General features: G+C 39.7%; 1 protein-coding gene across 4 annotated transcripts in view; it reads left to right on the top strand.

Annotated features, from left to right (window-relative positions):
- The first annotated feature begins 1,574 nt into the window (after positions 1-1,574).
- CCSER1 (coiled-coil serine rich protein 1) overlaps positions 1,575-17,518 on the top strand; it is a 621,919-nt gene continuing 605,975 nt past the window's right edge. The window contains exon 1 of one of the 4 annotated variants that reach the window (XM_085058017.1): positions 1,575-1,736. In XM_085058017.1, the coding sequence (XP_084914143.1) occupies positions 1,678-1,736 (59 nt within the window). In that variant the 5' untranslated portion in view covers positions 1,575-1,677. The remainder of the gene's footprint in view (positions 1,737-17,518) is intronic. The other 3 variants (XM_085058025.1, XM_085058022.1, XM_085058023.1) reach the window with 3 other exon arrangements.

Below are 17,518 nucleotides of genomic sequence, written 5' to 3'. Positions count from 1 at the left end.
CTGTCTGCTCTTATAATGATTTGTCTTACAGTGTGCTAATAATCCCAGGTGTTGTAGAAACTATGAGGGGATTCTTAAATTATTGTTACTATTTTGGTTGCTGTTTTGGTTTTTTTAAGAACAAGTCAAACCTTGTGCTATTAACTGTCAATTCAAAATTCATACTCTAGAATGAGAATGCTAAGAACACATTGCTTCAAAGAGCTGATGGATCATGTTGTACTTTTATTTTTTTTTAGAGAAATTGTGTGGAAATGCTGGACTTTAACCATACCAGGTGCTATATAATATTATGTGCTTTGAAATATCATGTACTACCTACTTTGATCAAACAAGATCCCCATGATGAAGGTGTCTGTGTTTCAGCTCCTTTCTGTATAACAGAGATACTATCATCCCCTCAACTCACAAAGAGGGCAATAAAAATTAATTAATTTTTACAATACATCTAGGTATTAGTGTAATGAGATTCTAGTCCTCACCCCCCCAAATTGCTGTATTATCTGAGTCCTTTCCCTCTTACTTGCTACTATTTTGATCTTAGAATTCACCCCTTTAAAAAAGCCACTTGTTCAAAAGTCCTGACAAAAATTAAGTATAAAAGTGTTGTCCAAGATCAAACAATTCTTTTATGCAGAATAAAGACTTTCACTTTCAGGTTTTTTAACCACCTTTTGTGAATGAAATGAACATGTTATATCCATTTTAAATGGTCTGAAAACTTCCATTTTTTGTTCCCTGAAAAACTTCTCCTATTTTACAGCAAATGTATTTGTTAAATACAGCTTGAGGGAAAAAAAAACCAGCTGAACTAAGCTAAAAATGGTCACAGCTGAGTAGGTAGCCCTACTTGGTAATAAAAAAAATGCCCTTGTGAATCAGTTCAGCTGGGAGATTTAAACAGAGTCCTGCTTCAGGTGAGAAGAAGCCTTTAGGGCTTGCTTTTGGGCTAACTCACAGGAGAGTTTCTATTTTACCACTTGAGGGCTGCTGTGGCCTGACCAAAGGAGGACAAGAAAAGGCTTGCTATTTTCTTCTTTCTCTTTGTTTGCAGGTGCAGTATTACTATTTTTTTTTTTTCACTTATTCTGCAGAGAAAGGGTCTGGCTAAGCAGAACAACTCTGGCATTTATTGTTCTGAGCTTGTTAAGTCTTGTAACAAATCTCACGTGGAATGAAACAGAATGATCAGTCTTGGAAGAAATATGTCACCTTTTTTCAGCTTGAGATGCCTGGAAAAAAACAGGAGACCAGTTTGACTCCAACTTATAATGAGATTTTTATTTTTTGTATTTGTTTTGTATTGTTTTTAATGGAAATTGAGTGTTAGTGTTGTTTCTTTAAGGGGCTGGAACGTTTTGATTGCTGTCTTTACCAGCCACACATGGCTACACCATGAGTTTCTAATTAACAATATATGCCAGCTGAAAGAGATCTTCCTTCTCTTCATTGCTTCTTACCTCCTGTGCAGGAGAGGTGCTTTTTTTGAGTTGTGTGGTGGGTAAGAAGAGCAGACTGGGTTCTGCAACAAATATAAATATATATATTGCTTCTGCAATAAGTAAAAATAACACTTGCTTTCTGCAAGTGAGGCCTAAATAGGAGATGTGAGAGAGAGGGGGAGAAGCTCTCTGTGGCTGCTGTAAGCATCCAGAAACTACGACTCCAACCAGGCAAATGCTTTGCTTCCCTGCTTTCCCTGTATTTCTCTCAAAGGCTAAAGCAGCAGTGCAAAGGTAAGTCTAAAAAGTGATGAGAAAATAGCTTCTTCAGTTGAGCAGAAAGGGAATAAGGAAGAGATGGTGAGATTCTATGTTTTGCCTGGACTGGGTTGTAACTGCAGCAAAATGACTACAGCAAATAGTCAGCCTTTCTTCAAGACAGTTTTGCGTTTGTTTGTTTATCTGTATAAAATTGTTTTCAGTTTGGAGCATTTGCACAGTTGCCAGGCAGGCTTGTGCTTATATTCTGACCAGTTGTTAAATTGGTAGACTGGGGAGATGTGAAATTTCACACTATACTCTCAACTTGATGTGTAATATCCAAGTTATGATAACATCTAATTAGGAAAATATGAGTTTAAAATGCATTCCTATCTTGGATGACCGAAACAATACAGAAGCAAACTAGAAAAAAAAAAACAAACAGTGAGAAGTGTTGCTCCTTAACATCCTAGCTCTATAAACTGCTTTTGAAATACAAGAGATAAATCTAGGTATTGGAAAGTCAGCTTAGAGAACAGCTGTGCATTAGGAGATGTCTAAGCTCCTTTCTCTGCAGAAGCAATTAGAAGCCTTTCCCATGAAGTTAATACTATTAATATAGCTATAGTCGATTTGAAAGTCTAGATCTAGAAAAAGAAGTGCTTTGTGTCTGTGGGGCCACTTGTTGATCAAACAAATATTCTGAAGACAAAGTAGTGGGAAATTCATGTGTTTTGGATCAGAGATATTTTGATTTTCTCATACCCCGTAATGCAAAGGAGTGGGAAGATGGCTATTATTTGATCCAGTTACATACCTGTACAAAATATGTTTGCTATGTAGAATGCATAAATGTGTAGATTCTCATCTTTATTTTTACGCATCAATGCACTCAATATTCCAGCAAGGGTCTTTGCCCCAGGGTCTCCTTACCTAACTCGTGACTCCTTCCTGCGGAAGAGCTCTCCTGGCATTCAGGGGTTTGATGGATTTCCTTTCCCTTCCGTGCTTCGTTTGTTCTCCTTCCCCAGGGTGTGTGCAGTGGGTGATGAAGTCTAAAATGAAGGATGTGCATGGCTTTCTGAACACGCTTTTGCAGAAAACTGACAATGAGAGGATGCTTGCAAGCTCTCTCTAAAACTTCCTCCTTGCTGTTCTTTATTTTGGACATGTAATGATACCACATATTAAACTTTGCTTTAAAGGTAGATTGTTTTGGGTAATGAAACTTCCTATTCCTGAAAATTTAGTGAATGAAGCACATATATATTACACCTAGGATAAAAAGGGGTGTTTTCTGCTGAGATGTGTCTATTATATGGTAGTGACAGAAATTCTTATTTAGATTCTTATCTAGATTCCATTTCTAGTAATGAAGGGGTCACTATTATCTATTATGCCTTTTTGAGAAGTCCTTGCACTCTTCCAAGATTATTTTTGCAGAGATATTGTGAAATGTAACTTAACTACCAAAGCAAAAAGAGAACATGCAAAACACATCAAAACAGTTTCTCTGTGTCACTATTTACAGGAAGGTGCCACCTTTTTTCTTTCTAAGGATATGCGAGGTCCAAGAAACCAGCAAATTAAGTGCCACAGAGCATATATTTTCATATTCTGCCAAAGACTTCTCAGATCTCAGAACAGCTGAATTGCTGTTTTGCAGCAGCCTCCTCCTTGTTGCTGTTGCTCAAAGGCAAGGTTGCACTAGATCCTACCAGACAGGGAAGCTGGTTTGTTTCTTTTTCCCCTAGTGCTTTAAATTTTAGCTTCTGAGCTGCTTCAGAAAAATACTAACTCATCTAAAAGTTCTGGGCAACTTAGTGTTCCCACTCATACTTGTGCTACAGTCTACTTCCCACAGAAGTGTTTCTTTAGCCTAACAGATTGACATAACTAAATACATACATGTGGGTGTAATTATTTTGTCCCACTATTTTAAGGTGACTTTCATGAGATGACAACTTCATTGGGAAAGCAAAGTTAAAAAATAGACCAGTTGTTTTACTGTCTTCATTTGAAGCCTGTGGTTCCACAGAAGCAAAAAAATAAACCAACACATCATGAGAGATGTACCCAGGGAGTGATTACGTCAGTGTTCCTGAAAATTGAGGGTTTGCAACATGAATCCAGTGGGTTATTGATGTCAACACACTTGCCTCTCAGCCCCCTGAGAGCACAGGGATTGTAAGCTGGGGACACACATTGCCACTGCTGCCAGGTTGCTCTTTTGGAGGCTGGGAGGGAATTTAGGTAGGAGCTAAGCAGCAAACATGAAGTTTTCCTACCAGGTGGCTGGGCATCTGGAAGAGGCTGGCTCTGAAAATCAAACTCTTTGTTTCAGGTGATAAACAGTTCATAAAATTCAGTATCAAATCACTGTCAGTGACAGTGATCTGTTAGGCTTGGATGTGAGAAGCTATCATTTTCTGTAGGCACAGGAAAAGAGGAAATAAAGTGCTAGAAGTAACACCTTTTACTAATCTGCATTTAAAACTGAACTCTATCAATTGGTACAGGAATACCTTAGGTTTTCTGCCATGTCATTTCACTCTGAGATGCCAAAAAGAGTATACCCTTTTCTGCTCAGACCCCATTAGAGACCCTAGATAGCTTTGTGTCATCTACTGCTGATGCTCCTGCCAAAATGCTATTCCCATTTTAAAATGTGGTGCCTTTGTCTGTATTCTAGCAAACACATACTCAACCATACCTCTGATGTTAAGTGCACATGCAGAGAGAAACCTGGGGAAAAAAATGGTTTGTTTTTTGTCAGGCTTTTTTTGTTGTTTTTTTAATCACTGGCCTGTGATTAAGCTGGAGAATATCCAACTGATAATTATTGCAGAAAGCTCCATTTCAGTAAGTGCCAAAGCTGTTGATCTCTTCCCCACTCCTCCACTGGCTTCTTGCTGTAGGGAGGTAAAAGTTGTTTTGAACTGCTCTATCTTCAGATTCTACAGTGGCCTATGGTGTAATTATATAGAACAGTTGCAGAGAGGGGATTACTGTTCAGTATTACAAGATTTCCAACCTGCAAAGTCAGATCTCAAGATTTAATTTGCATTTTTACAGCTCTGTAAACTGATTTGAATTATGGCTCTGAACTTATTTTGTGTGAGCATTGGTATTCTGTATATTAAAAGCAAGAGTCCTTTGCCAATCTTAAGGGAAAATTTTGACCTGGAGGGAATGTAAGTGATTCTTGGGAGAGGCTCTCTGCAACCTATGAATCAATGGAATAGGTTCAAACTTTTCTTTAGACACTGCTCAGATGTTTTGTCTGTTGACTTGATAAGTCAACACAGAGAGATTTAAGCATTAAAAATAAGACCTTGTTATCAACTAGACTTAATTAGTACACTTAGTGAGCTCAGTGGAGCTCTCTAGGTTTTCACATTATGAAAATTTTTCCATTTGGTGATGGATCTGTGTTTTCCTGGGGTTTTCTCATTTCCATCTCCCTTCTCCTGCAGAAAACATAAATTGCTTTCCCTCTCCTACCCCTTGCTTATTAAATGCAACGTGAAAAATTAATAGCATAAGGGTAGAATTATTCTGAGTAATCAAGAAATCTAAGTATGAATTTTAGTATTTACTTTTAAGAGCAATTAGTCATTGGAACAAAAATGCCTGGAGAAAAAAAATATTGATTTTCCTTCATTTGACATCTTTAGATCTGGATATATGTTTTACTGTTCAAGCAAAAGCTAATTTTAATGTAGACATTTCTAGATTAGATTTTAATCTAGGCTAGTAAAGTAAGTGAGCTCATACAAGATGTTTATAATTACACCTCACAGGCAGCTAATTAAGACCTATCAGTGGTAACATTCTGATCTTTGATCAGTGAAGGTAACCACCAGATTGCACTCTTGGAGAAGGATTAAATGCTGTATCCTATTCTAGTGAACGTAGTTGTCAGAAAGGTGTAGTCAACTACTGGAGTCAGTAAAAACTCATAAAATCCAATTATCTGAACTCAAAATTCAACAGGAAAAACTATTGTGAGATGGCTTTGGCTAGCAAAAGAGGCTTTCCTGAGCTTGGAAACTAGAGGATTTGTAACAAACTCTGAATTACGTTCTGCATTTCAGAAAGGATGATTTTATTGTTGCCTAGCTGAAATATTTTACTATTCCTGGGCCTTATCTGGGCAATTTTTTTTTTTCCATTTTATTGTGAAATCCTGTTCATCAGTGAGTACCTGACAGCTAAGATGGGGTGATGGGCATTTTAAAGCTATTTGGTGTTTGTCCCTGTGGAACGAGATGCAAAATGCCCTTTCTGTCATGCTGGCACTGCCGTGCTTTGTGTTGCCACTATATTATTTCATGTGCTGTTGACCTCTCTGGCAGTGGGCAGAGGAGATTCAGTGTTGAAATTCCCCACGTCCTTCGCTCTGTGCCAGTGCTGTGACAGCTGTGTGGAGAGGGAGGACTTGGGGAGTACATCTTGAGCTACAGGATGTGAAAATGATTTAGAGTTTTCTTGGTGTAGACAAAATGCACAGTTTCTCCATATATTTCTGTTCAGCAATGCAGCCAGGCTCAGGGAGATTATTTTTGTGCTTCTTTTCTATACTGAATGAACTGTATAAGGAATTTTTGGTTTATCACATGTTTAGCTGATAACATATATGGTTAGGGCTGACATGGTACTCTATTGACTGGTAGACTAATTTCTGAATGTATCAGGTTAGAGTGAAATAAATCCAAGCCATCTAAATGCATTTTCAGAGCAGTTCTTACTCTAGATGACAGGCTGGAGCAATCTCAGGAAGAAGCTGAGTGTGCTTTTGCAGAAGGGATGGAGCAGGTGCCTAGAGCACTTCTTCCTTTTTAACACCATTGCCTGCAGGAGAGAATTTTCTCAAGAACAATGTAGGTTCCCAGTGATGAAGCAGCTTGCCACTGGACCCAAGCCCTTATTACAAACCTGGTTCTTCCCTGCCCCATGCATCTCAGTCTCAGGCACAAAGCACCTTCCAAAACCAGTCCCCCCTGCTTTGGTCTCTAACACAAGCACTATTTCTGTAAAGCAAATAAAAATTTATGCTTCTGTAAACACATAATTGTGATAACCCCCCTCACCAAAGTGTGGGTGCAGTGATTACAGGAGGAAGAATGCTGTAGACTAGCATCTTCCATGTCCAACCTCCTGGCATGCAGAGGAGTCCTTGCAGCCTCCCGGCACCCTGATGCTGACAGTCTGTCTGCCAGTGTCCGTCTGAGTGTTTCAAGCTGCCTGGTGTTGCTGGAGATCTGAGGAATGGCCTCTGGCTATGCCAGGGGTCATGCTGGAGGCAGAGCTGTTGTACAGTCTCCAGGTTTGGTCTGTGGGAGAGCCCTGGGCAAGTCTGATAGGATAAAGATGCAGGGGGTTTTGTTGGTTTTGTTTTAACCTCCTTGGAGAGTGCTGGGAGTCAGCTTGCTCTGGGAAGTCCAGGAAGGACTGACTCGGCTAAAGAAGAGGCTTCTGGTTAAAATGTGAGGGCTTCCAGGCTTACCATGATGTTCCAAGGCTGCTCTTGGGTAAGTCCAGAGTCAGGCAGCTCAGGATGACTTGCCCTGAGCTTGCTCTTGTGGATAACTTCATAATCCAGCTTTCTGCATCTGACACTACAGTTGTTCACTTTGGTTTTCCCTGCCAAACTGCCTTGCAGTGGTCTCAGATGTGGAATGGCACATCCAGAATTATGTGTTTGTAGTGGGCACAGGGACTTCCAGACTTCCTATGTCTTCTTTTAATGGATACAAGTGAAACTGCTCAGCAGTTGACAGTAAACTGGGGAAAAAACAAATTAGGCTCAATTTCTTATCTTCCAACTCCTGGTAAGACTTGCAAAGCTTTTTGTACCATCACTTTAACTTGCTCAGTGTGTCTGGTGGCATATTTCCAACCCATTAGCATGTGGGACTACCTGAATTAGTAACACGGTCTAAACCTTGGCTGATTTTCTTTTAGGCCATTTCCTACCTAGAAAGAGCAAAATCAGGGGAATTGTACTTTTTACTGCTCCTTTAATCCAATCAGTGGAAAATTGCCTCTCACTGTAGTATTTTTAAACATGAGGCAGTATCTTTGCCCAACTATAAACAGAGGTATGAGTACCCCAAGTCCAGTCCTTTTTTGTGCTTGTAACCACAAATCACCCAGCTGCCATCTGCACACATCAGCTCATTTTTGTAAGCATAAAATAGAGAGTAAATGGGTTAAGTGAGACACAGGCCCATCTTCTTATGTGCTTGAAATAACAATAGAAGCAGTTGACTGCATTTTCTGTGCATACACTTGGTCTCATTTATGAACGTTCTCTATTGGCAATTGCTGCTCTGCTTTGCTAAAAAGATGAAATACAAAAATGCCCTGTCAAGTGTCATCTGATTTACAATGGATAACTCGTGAACGAAGACAAACTGTGGGCTTTATGAAAAGCAGAATATTGAGTAGAACGAATCCTAGGGATAAGCATTTGTTGTGTGAATTTTATATCTAAATCACAAATAAGGCATAACAATTTAAATCTCCCTTCTGAATTAATCTGATATGGCTCCAAAACTGTACTGATAGTTATGATCTTTTTTCTTTCCCCCCAGTGCCTACATGAGTACTGTCTTTATTGCCCTTTCTGCTGTGCAATTACCTGGTGGCATTAATTGCTGCACTCTTAAAATAGTTTACCATGAATTCACACATCCTGCAATTTGCTTATGTGGTAAATCCATAAGCAGCTACAAGAAATATCTGATTATTCTGTTTATGAGCCCTTAAGTGCACACAGCTATTGACAGTGTACTTAAATGCAATACTATTGATGTTTATTCTATTACATTGTAATTAAGTTCCACAATTAATTTTAATTATTACTAACCTTATATTAGCTTTCTGCACACCTCAGGTATTCACAATAAATACATATAGATACAGCCTTGCTCATCACAAGCTCATATCTGCAAGATTTTTTTGTTCATGTGGACAAAACAGTAGATAGCAGCAGCAGCAGCTATTTAAGATTATTTGAGGTTAGCTGAGCAATGAAGTTCACAGGGAAAGGAGTGACGTTAAGTGCTAAGGGAAATATGGCTGGTACTTGAACTTTGCTAATGAGGCAATTGTTTCAAGTGTGAAGGCCAACACTAAAGCAGCAACAAATTGGCAAAGAAGATGGAAATAAAAAACAAGGCATTTAGTACAGCTTCTGTATTTGTAGGAATACAAAGCAGCTCCTACTTTGCTCAGGAATGGAAGGCAATACTAGGACTTGGTTTTTTCTGCAGTCATTCCTGCTGTTCCGGGCAGGCATAAAGGATGTTTCAGTGGGCTGGGCTGAAGGGGAGCTGGTGAGGGTAGAAATTGTGCAGACTCTGAAACCACTATCACCTCCCAGGACCTGCAGTGGAAACCAAGGTCAGGTTTGTCTCTGAGAACCTCAAATGTCAGGGAAAACTGAAGGAAGGATGTCATCTCTCTCACTCCTCCTGAGCACTGGTGGAGTCAGTGCAACTGCTACAGAAAATTGGATGCACCGAGAATAATCTCAGTTGTTTAAGGTATTCTTGGGTAGACTGAGGAAGCCCATGTATAGTGTAATCATGCTGTTGTTTAGAAAAAAGGAAAAGATGAAACACCATTCTGAGATTCTTCTTGCATCTGCCCGAGCATTCTTCTTAAAAAAAACCAAAAAAACTGCCGTATCTTTCTTCTTAATTTCCTCATGCTTAATTTGCATGTCAAATAAAACCTCCCTGACTAATCTTGATGATGCTGCAAGTGTTTAGCTCTGTAGACAATCAGTGTAAATTGTCACACGTTATCAGATAACCATTGATAAACTACCTAACCATGTGCTTCACAGTCTAACGTGAAACGATTTTTCTCATGAAATTAACAAAATTCGAGATCACTACAGAACTGTGTCTTTTGTTTGGGAGCACATTATGTGTGGTGCTGGGAAATGAGAGTCAGGTTAGGGAATGTGACTGAGCTTCCTTCTCCCTCTGCCCCTAAGGCCTATTTAGCCTTGAGACATTGACCATATGCCACAGATTATTTTAACCATGAGTGTTCCACATCATTATGGTTAAGGAACTACCACTGGGGTTTTGCTATTACTGGACTTTCAAGGTTATTTTTCTGAATCAGGCTAAGAATTATGCTGATGTTGCAGACGTGTCAATCTTGATCTTAGCACTGTTTTACCTTTTTTTTTTTCCCCCATGAATAAATTTAAGTATCTGTGAACAGCCATTTGTTTCGTTGCAGTGTGAACTTGAGGCAGTGACAGCAGTGTGTGTTTGTGTATATATGTTGCCTGGCAGGGGGTATGGCTTCCTTTCAACTATGGGAAATGTAGATATTGCATTTTCATATTAGGCACATTGCACTTTACAGCTTAGTTTCCAGTCAGTTATCCTACTTGGTGAGGTGAAGCAATCCATAATAAAGGTGTTTTTCAGCAATATCTTAGCAAATGTCACAGAAACCACCTCTTTATTGTTAGCAATTATTTTTCCCAGTGGAATGACATCCCCGGCTTATATGCCAAAACAAGAGGAAGGTGCAAAATTGGCCTTGTCAGCTCTGATAGACTTGAGTGAATGCACAGCAACAAAGAATAACTAAATTTATGTGCTTTCTTTTCCTACGATATTTTTGGTGTGTATCATAAGACATAATTTCACTTTTCACTATATTATGGCTAGCAGAAAGAGGCAAATATCTCAGATGTGCAATGCTATTATTAGATGTTACCTATAAACATGGGTTTACATTAGTTTGATGTGGTGATAAAGCGTTTGTTAGGTTTTTTTTTTCCTCCTAAGACAGACGTGGTCAGAAAGGACTTTTTTTTATAAATGGGATTTGAATGTGTATGTTGTACGTCATTTAAGAAGGAATGAGAAGATGCTATGGAAAGGTCATGTACAAGTTTTACCTCATTTAAAATGTAAGCTTGAACTGCTTCTTAAAGGTCCCTGCTTAAGGTTTGGTAACAAGAAATCTAGCAGAGCAAGACCTTTTTCTCTAGCCTGTTCCCAGGATCTTCTGAAGGGTCTCCTTGTCTTGCTGTGCACTTGTGTGAGTGTGGTGTCACTTCTGTAGGGCTGGAGAGCCCATCACATGGGGCAGGAGTGTTCCTCAGCCATCCAGCTCCAGTACTCAGAGGGCCTCGTTGGCTTTATCCCTCAGCTGCAGAGGGGCCAGGGAAAAACTAAAAAATAGTGTAAAATGTTCGCCAACACCCTGCTGTTGCTGTGTGAACAGAATGCTGAACTTTGTGTTGCACGTGCACCTCCTCTCCCTGTTGATAAAATATTATTTGGGTGGAGTAACTTGCTGGCTGACTGCTGTGAGAACATTGCTTAACAGCTCTTACCCATGTGTATCAGATTTTTGCCTTTTTTTGGATGCAAACACACTTGAAATACTGCGACGGACCAGTGTGAAATTTGGGGTTGAGGGTTTGCCTCAGGTGCTGGCTTCAACCTGCACCTCAGGGTGAAGGAAGAAGTGGGACAGTGAGAAACTGAGCTCAGACACCCTGAATCAGGTGGGTGCTTGGAGGAGGTAGCAAGCACTGAGAGCCCATCAGGGCAAAGCAGCCCTGCAGCCCCTTGGGCTGAGCAGAGCCCTTCTCTCCTCTCCCCCAAGCACCACTCAGCCTGGCCTCTCCCACGGGGATGGGAGGCACTCCAGTCACAGGGATGGTGCTCACTTTCCCAGGAGGTGGACAAACTTGAATATCTGGTTCTGCCCCAGTTCACACGGTCTGTTCACTGCAGAGATCAAAGCATATTTATTTCTGGCACAAGACTTGGTGCAGATTGCTGTGGCTGTGTGTGAGCAGAGCATGGATGGACTCTCTGACCAAGAGACCCATCTCCACCCAGATGTCAACACCCCTCACCATCCCTTTTGGGAAAATAGTCTTTCTTTTATCTAGCAGACCAAATTCCTCTACCAATTAGTTTGTAACGTTCAAAGATATCAAATTCTCTTGAATATTTGTTATTTTTGATGTTTTACGGATTAAGCAATCTCAGATTTTTCAGGCATCCCTGTGAAATAGCTGTGAAACAAGATGATCAACTGACTCATTTAATGTTATGCCATGGCTTGATTCAGCTTTGAGTTTCAGCTATGTCTAGCTGTAGTTAAACCTGAGCAGTGAATCACTACCCCTTGGTCACTGACCCTTTTGGTGTTGCTTGTGTTCTGTGGCTAGGAAAAAAATCATTTATGTCAAAGGTAGAAACTTCCTGTCCCTTGGTCCTAACCCATTGTAATTAATTATCTGTGTACCTACCATTCTCATGTTCAAATAATTTTATTTGTTCGTTTTTTCTTACTTTCCTAAGAATTTCTGCCAGCTTGTGAAGAGGCTGGTTAGTTCACAGCCTATCCTCCACAGCTCTCTACCACATCACAAGCTCTGTCATGTGTTAGGGTGACTGGCACTGAGTCATTCTTTCTTTTACTGTACCTGTATTTTTTTCTCCCATAATCAACTTTACTCATATTCTTTCCTGCCTTTTCTTTATTCAAGTAATAATTCACATGCTAATGGGATTTTGTTTGAGCCTGTTTCCAGAAGAGAAGCTTTTTGCTGAAGTTAGTCTATACTTTCTATTGTAAAGATCTGTTTAGATTTGAGATTTCTTTTTTCAGTAACTGACATGGGTAATCAGCAAGCAGTGTGATTCCTAAAATCCCTTGTGAGAAACTGAGTAGGATGTCTGTACTATATGCAATAGTTTAGCAGAGATAAGAGCAGTGTTAGAGCTTTCATGCTAAAGCCACTGGTCTCTCCTTTGCCTCATAATTTTATCTGGCAATCACCCTTTGACAGGGGCTGACTGGACATCTTAGAAGGTCCACAGACAAACACCTGTCACAGTAGAGATGGTCCAGAGTGCTGCAGGGCTTGCAGACGAGCCAAGGTACCAGCACCACCATCCTGGGGTTTCCCCTGTGTCTCAACACTCACTGTGTATTCAGCACTCATGTCTCAATTGGGCATACAGGCTTCTCTGGAAAAAGGTTAAGAAAGGCAGAGAAAGGCATCCTCTCAAACCAGGAAAGCCCATAATGCTTGCAACAGCTAGGAAGTGAGCATTAAAAGAAAGAAGTGGAGTTTATTAATGTGCCAACCTCCTCTTCCTTTGGGATCCAAAGTGTGACCCTTTTCTGGGGGTTTATTCCAAAATGTGGTGTTAGATAAGTCATTGAACAGCCCCACTTGGAGCAGTTTGTCTCTCTGAGATCACTTCTGACCTAAATAATTGCTGCCTAGTTGTTAGAAAGCCAAGTTCACATTCCTGTCCTGCCTGTTTCACAAAAACATGAATCCCTATGATCTGCTCCTCAAGAGGTTATCCTGACAAACAGGTTAATAGACACTCTGGAGGGCTGAGGTCTCCTTCTGTTTCTTTGGCTGAAGGAATTTACCTGGATGTACCTTGAGAGAGAGGCAACTGGATGGTGGCTCCATAGGTTACTGCAATTGCCTGCAGATGCAAAAGACTGGGTTAATAAATGTGGAGGTATTTATGAAGTGTACAGAGGCAAGAATAGAAAATAGCTTTCAGGTTGCTGTGCCTACCTGAATGTCAGACAGCTGGGTTGAGGGGGATCTGAATGTGCTTCTCTGGCTCCACTGCACTAGTAGATGTTTTGGTATTTGCCATGCCTTTAAACATCTTTCTAGCTCTTTGGGGAACATCCCTACATATGCTGTTAACTGCATATCCATGTCTAAACCATGTTTACAAACCATGGCAGCTGTCAGCCCAGTACTGAGGGGTAGCAGCAATCCCTGAATGAACCTAAGAGGTGCCTTCCTTTGTCCTGGCAAATCTCACCCTTGGCATGACCACCATGAGGTCCAGGAAGCTTTCTGCCTGTTTTTATTTTGGTTTGGTTTGGTTTTTTTTAAGAAACAAAGTCTGACTCTACCATATCAGGAGACTTCCTTCTATAAATACTGCAATTATGGACTCAAATGTGTTCGACAACCAGTGCTGAGCATCATCTTTTCTTTAACTGCCAGGTAAATACTAGAATCTGAGTTTCTAGGAAGTTATATCGCAGTAGGTCAGAGCATATTTCCCCAATATGGTAAGACCAATCCAGGTAATCCTGTGTAAAACTGTGAATTTCTAGACATTTGCACACATAAAATTCCATTGATGTAATGGGCTGTCTACTGCAAAGGAAAATGTTTGGTTTGGATTTTTTCCCCCTCTGGCTTTGAGGAGTAAAATATTTCAGTATGCATTAAGAATTATGCACTTTAATCATAAATCAATTGGCTAGTTTATATGAAATGTAAAACCAGTATTTTCAGGCATTTCATTAAAATAAAAAACTGTTCTGCAAGAACAGCTTCAGCCCTCAGCCCAACTTACATGCTTAACTAGATTTATATAAGTGGAATTGAAATAAGTGAGCCTGGATAAATTCCAAGTCAAAATTAGATTGCAGTGAACCCAACATTGAAGTCAAAGGTAATTTTCCAATTGATTTTGGTAGATACAGGATGTTAGAGCCAAGAAAGATCCCGAAAAACCTGATATTTCTGTTATTAATGCTGTGTAGAGGGTATACATGCTTCAGATTTTGCCACCTATTTGCTCTGTGGGGCACAGGGAAGGTGCAGGCAGCAAGCTGGGAGAAAACTATTGAATCCAGGATTTAAGGGCTGAAACTAAAGCAGCATCCTCCTAGTAGGCTAGTTATGGAATTCAAGACTTTAGAGCCAAACTGGCTGTTCTAGGAATACACTGTTAGATACCTGATCATTCTTCTGATTAAACAACCTAGGTATTCCTGCACTAGAGCACATCCAGTGGCATTATTTCCCTCACTGTGAAGAGAACCTGCGAGGTCCTTTCAGATAATTGGGTTGCTGGGTTTTTTCACACTAATTAAACAGAAAATGTTTTGAAGTGAAGTCAGTCACTCTCCCTGGCACACTGCCATATGGAAGGGTGCAGGGGCAGATGCACTCACAGCTCTCTTCACTGGCTGCAGAGTACAGCAATTGGTAGGGAAAACTCAATGGAAAATGGCCTGTTCCGGGGAGATGTAAGTAATAGCAACATTAGACCAATAAAAATCAACAGTGTGATTTTTATGTGCAGCTGTAATTATTTTCCACTGAAGGAGGTGCGGGAGCAGCACAAAGCCTGTGATTCCCATTGCTAGCAGCCTGCCTAGCAGAACGCCTGCCTCCTCCTCACTGCCTCTCCCAGACACACATCAAACAATTGCATTAGCACTTCTGCTGCCTTTCTTCTCCCACCCTCTTCTTTCACACTATTTAGGAGCTAAAGCAGAGTGGTGTTGATAGTTGAGCCTAACAGTGAGTTTTGTTTGAACGCAGCTTATCCTATCAGTGATAATTCAGAAATTTCTGCACGCATTTTGAAGGCAAGTTTAAGTAATTTTTAAAGAAGCATTTCCCCATTCGCAAATAAGACAACATTTGTTCTGTTTAGTGCTTCCAAAAGTGTGTCCTTCTGGAAAAGCTTGCTGTGGAAAGTTGGAATAGGATAAAATTCTGCCTCTAATCACAGGGATGGGCTCTATGTACTTGTAGATTTAGAATATGTGGCGTTCTAAGAGACATTTTTATATTTTTATGCCTTTTTATTAAATTACAAAGCCATTATTATAGAAGAACGCATTTTAATATTTCATCTTTATTGCCACCTTTACTACTGTGGGAGCAATTTTAAGGAATGGCAGTTCAGTAACTCTAGGTGCTTTCTGCAAACAACTGCTTTTTTTTCCTCCTTGACATATTTTTAACAGTTTTTGGATCAGGCCCCAAATATGTGTAATTGGCTCTTTATAAAAGCTATTAGGGTGTAATCGTCCTCCCATCTGGATTTTATGTTCTGGCTATTAATGCTAAAGATGCTTTAAAATATACAGCTCCAAGCCCTGCTCTCATCCTATTAGCTAAGGCCTAAATTCAGGTCGTTTTTTTTTTTTAAAGGCATGGAGAAATTCTTAGACTTTAAATATATGTACTAACCTTACATAGATAATGTTTAGTACTGTGGTTACAGATAATTCACCTAGTGATGTGACTCCAGTGCTGCTCCTAATAAAATTACTAGGACCTTTGCCATCAATTTCAGTTTATCCAAGTTTGTGTTCTCTTACGTTTTAGCAAAATACAGGCACATTTGCTCATAAGTTTCCCTAGCAAGCTTTCTCTTTGACTGAGCCAGTGTATCTTCTACAAGGGTTCAAGTGTTGTGGTCTTATATAATCAGATGATGGCCATAATTTCTAAAAATCTGTGGACATAATTTGGTGTTTTCAGAGGTCCCACTTTTGTAAGAGGAAATACAGACTCAAAAGAAAGTGTAGGTTTGAAATGCATATCCAATTCAGATGGAATATTTGTGCAAGTCTGTGGGAGTTAGTATCCAGTTTCTGGTATTTTAATAGGATTTAGGTCCCTAGCTCATATACCCTCCAGAATCTCAGACTTATTTACTCCCCAAGATTTGCAATGATGATGGTTTGCAATGAAATCCTACTGGGCTAAACCACAGACCCAGTGACAATTTCTGCCTGAAAGAATTCTGTATATTTCACTTCAAACATAGGATCTGGTCAAAGCACTGAAACCACAGGTTTGTGTAAAAATGTCCTACACCTATATTGTACAAAAACTGTTTTGTCCAGCCATAGTGTTTTGTTTTAATCATCACTTAATGAATAGAATTATCTAATACTTTTTTTCAAATATTAATTCAGTATCTTGGAATTAACGAAAGGATATAGGATTCCTCAGGTTTCATGGCAGGTATACAAGTGTTTGTTGAAGAGAGAAGCATTTGGGGACATAAATCCATGCTGCTTGTTGAGGCATAACTTACTGTTGCCCTTGGGAGGGAAAAACACACTGCACTTCTGTGTGTGTGTTAATGAACACATACTTAATATACTAGCACGTTTCACTTGCTGCAACACTCAGGTTTTGGTTTTCCATTTTTATTTAATGTCAACTCCAGTGGCACTAAGATGTCTATAGTCTAGGCACAGATGTCTTAAAGTAATCTGAAAAACTGAACACTAAATAGAGCTAGGAAGAAATATCTGTTTTTATTTCATCACTACTCTCTACAGAAGGATCCTATTTATTTTCTGTATATGGTTCAAATATTGTCATGATAAATATAGAAATATACTCAGGGGAAGAGTAAATAGGGACATAAAAGTCAGCAAATGTTGTGACATGTGAATTATTGTCAGTATATATTAGTTAACTAAGTTTTGTGTTTTGAACAGTTTTTCTTAATTATTTGCCTGTGAAGGGCGTCTTTTTGGCAATGTTTGTGTACTACTGAACTACACAAATTTCTACCTTTCTACCCACATCCTCTATGCTTCTGCATTTGCTAAAGCTTTTGAAATCCATACTACTGAAAATGTATCTGTTTAATGCCAGTTATTAAATTTATGTGATTATGAACAGCATAAATTAAGAAATTACCCGGGATGAAGTTAACAGACCTTTCTGGTGTCATCCTTCAGGTCATTTAAACCCATCACCAACTGGATAGAAAATTCCACAGAAATGCAGTAGGGAGCTGGTGCCTTTTGCTGAACACCAGAGATATATCCTGTTAATATATGTCCTCTTTTCCACATGCATGTTTCCTAGGAAGGGATATGTGCTTTAGGGACCTGAGCCAAAATATGAATCTGTTCAAATATTCAGTGCATGAGGCAACACTCAGCATTCCTATATTTGGGGAAGTGTGCTGATGTTTTTTCTCATAGTGGCTATG

This window comes from Lichenostomus cassidix, chromosome 4 (assembly GCF_008360975.1).
Source record: "Lichenostomus cassidix isolate B80296 chromosome 4, HeHo_3.0, whole genome shotgun sequence".
Classification (NCBI taxonomy): domain Eukaryota; kingdom Metazoa; phylum Chordata; class Aves; order Passeriformes; family Meliphagidae; genus Lichenostomus; species Lichenostomus cassidix.
The sequence above is the reverse complement of the archived record's forward strand: the minus strand, read 5'-3'. Positions and strand labels throughout refer to the sequence as shown.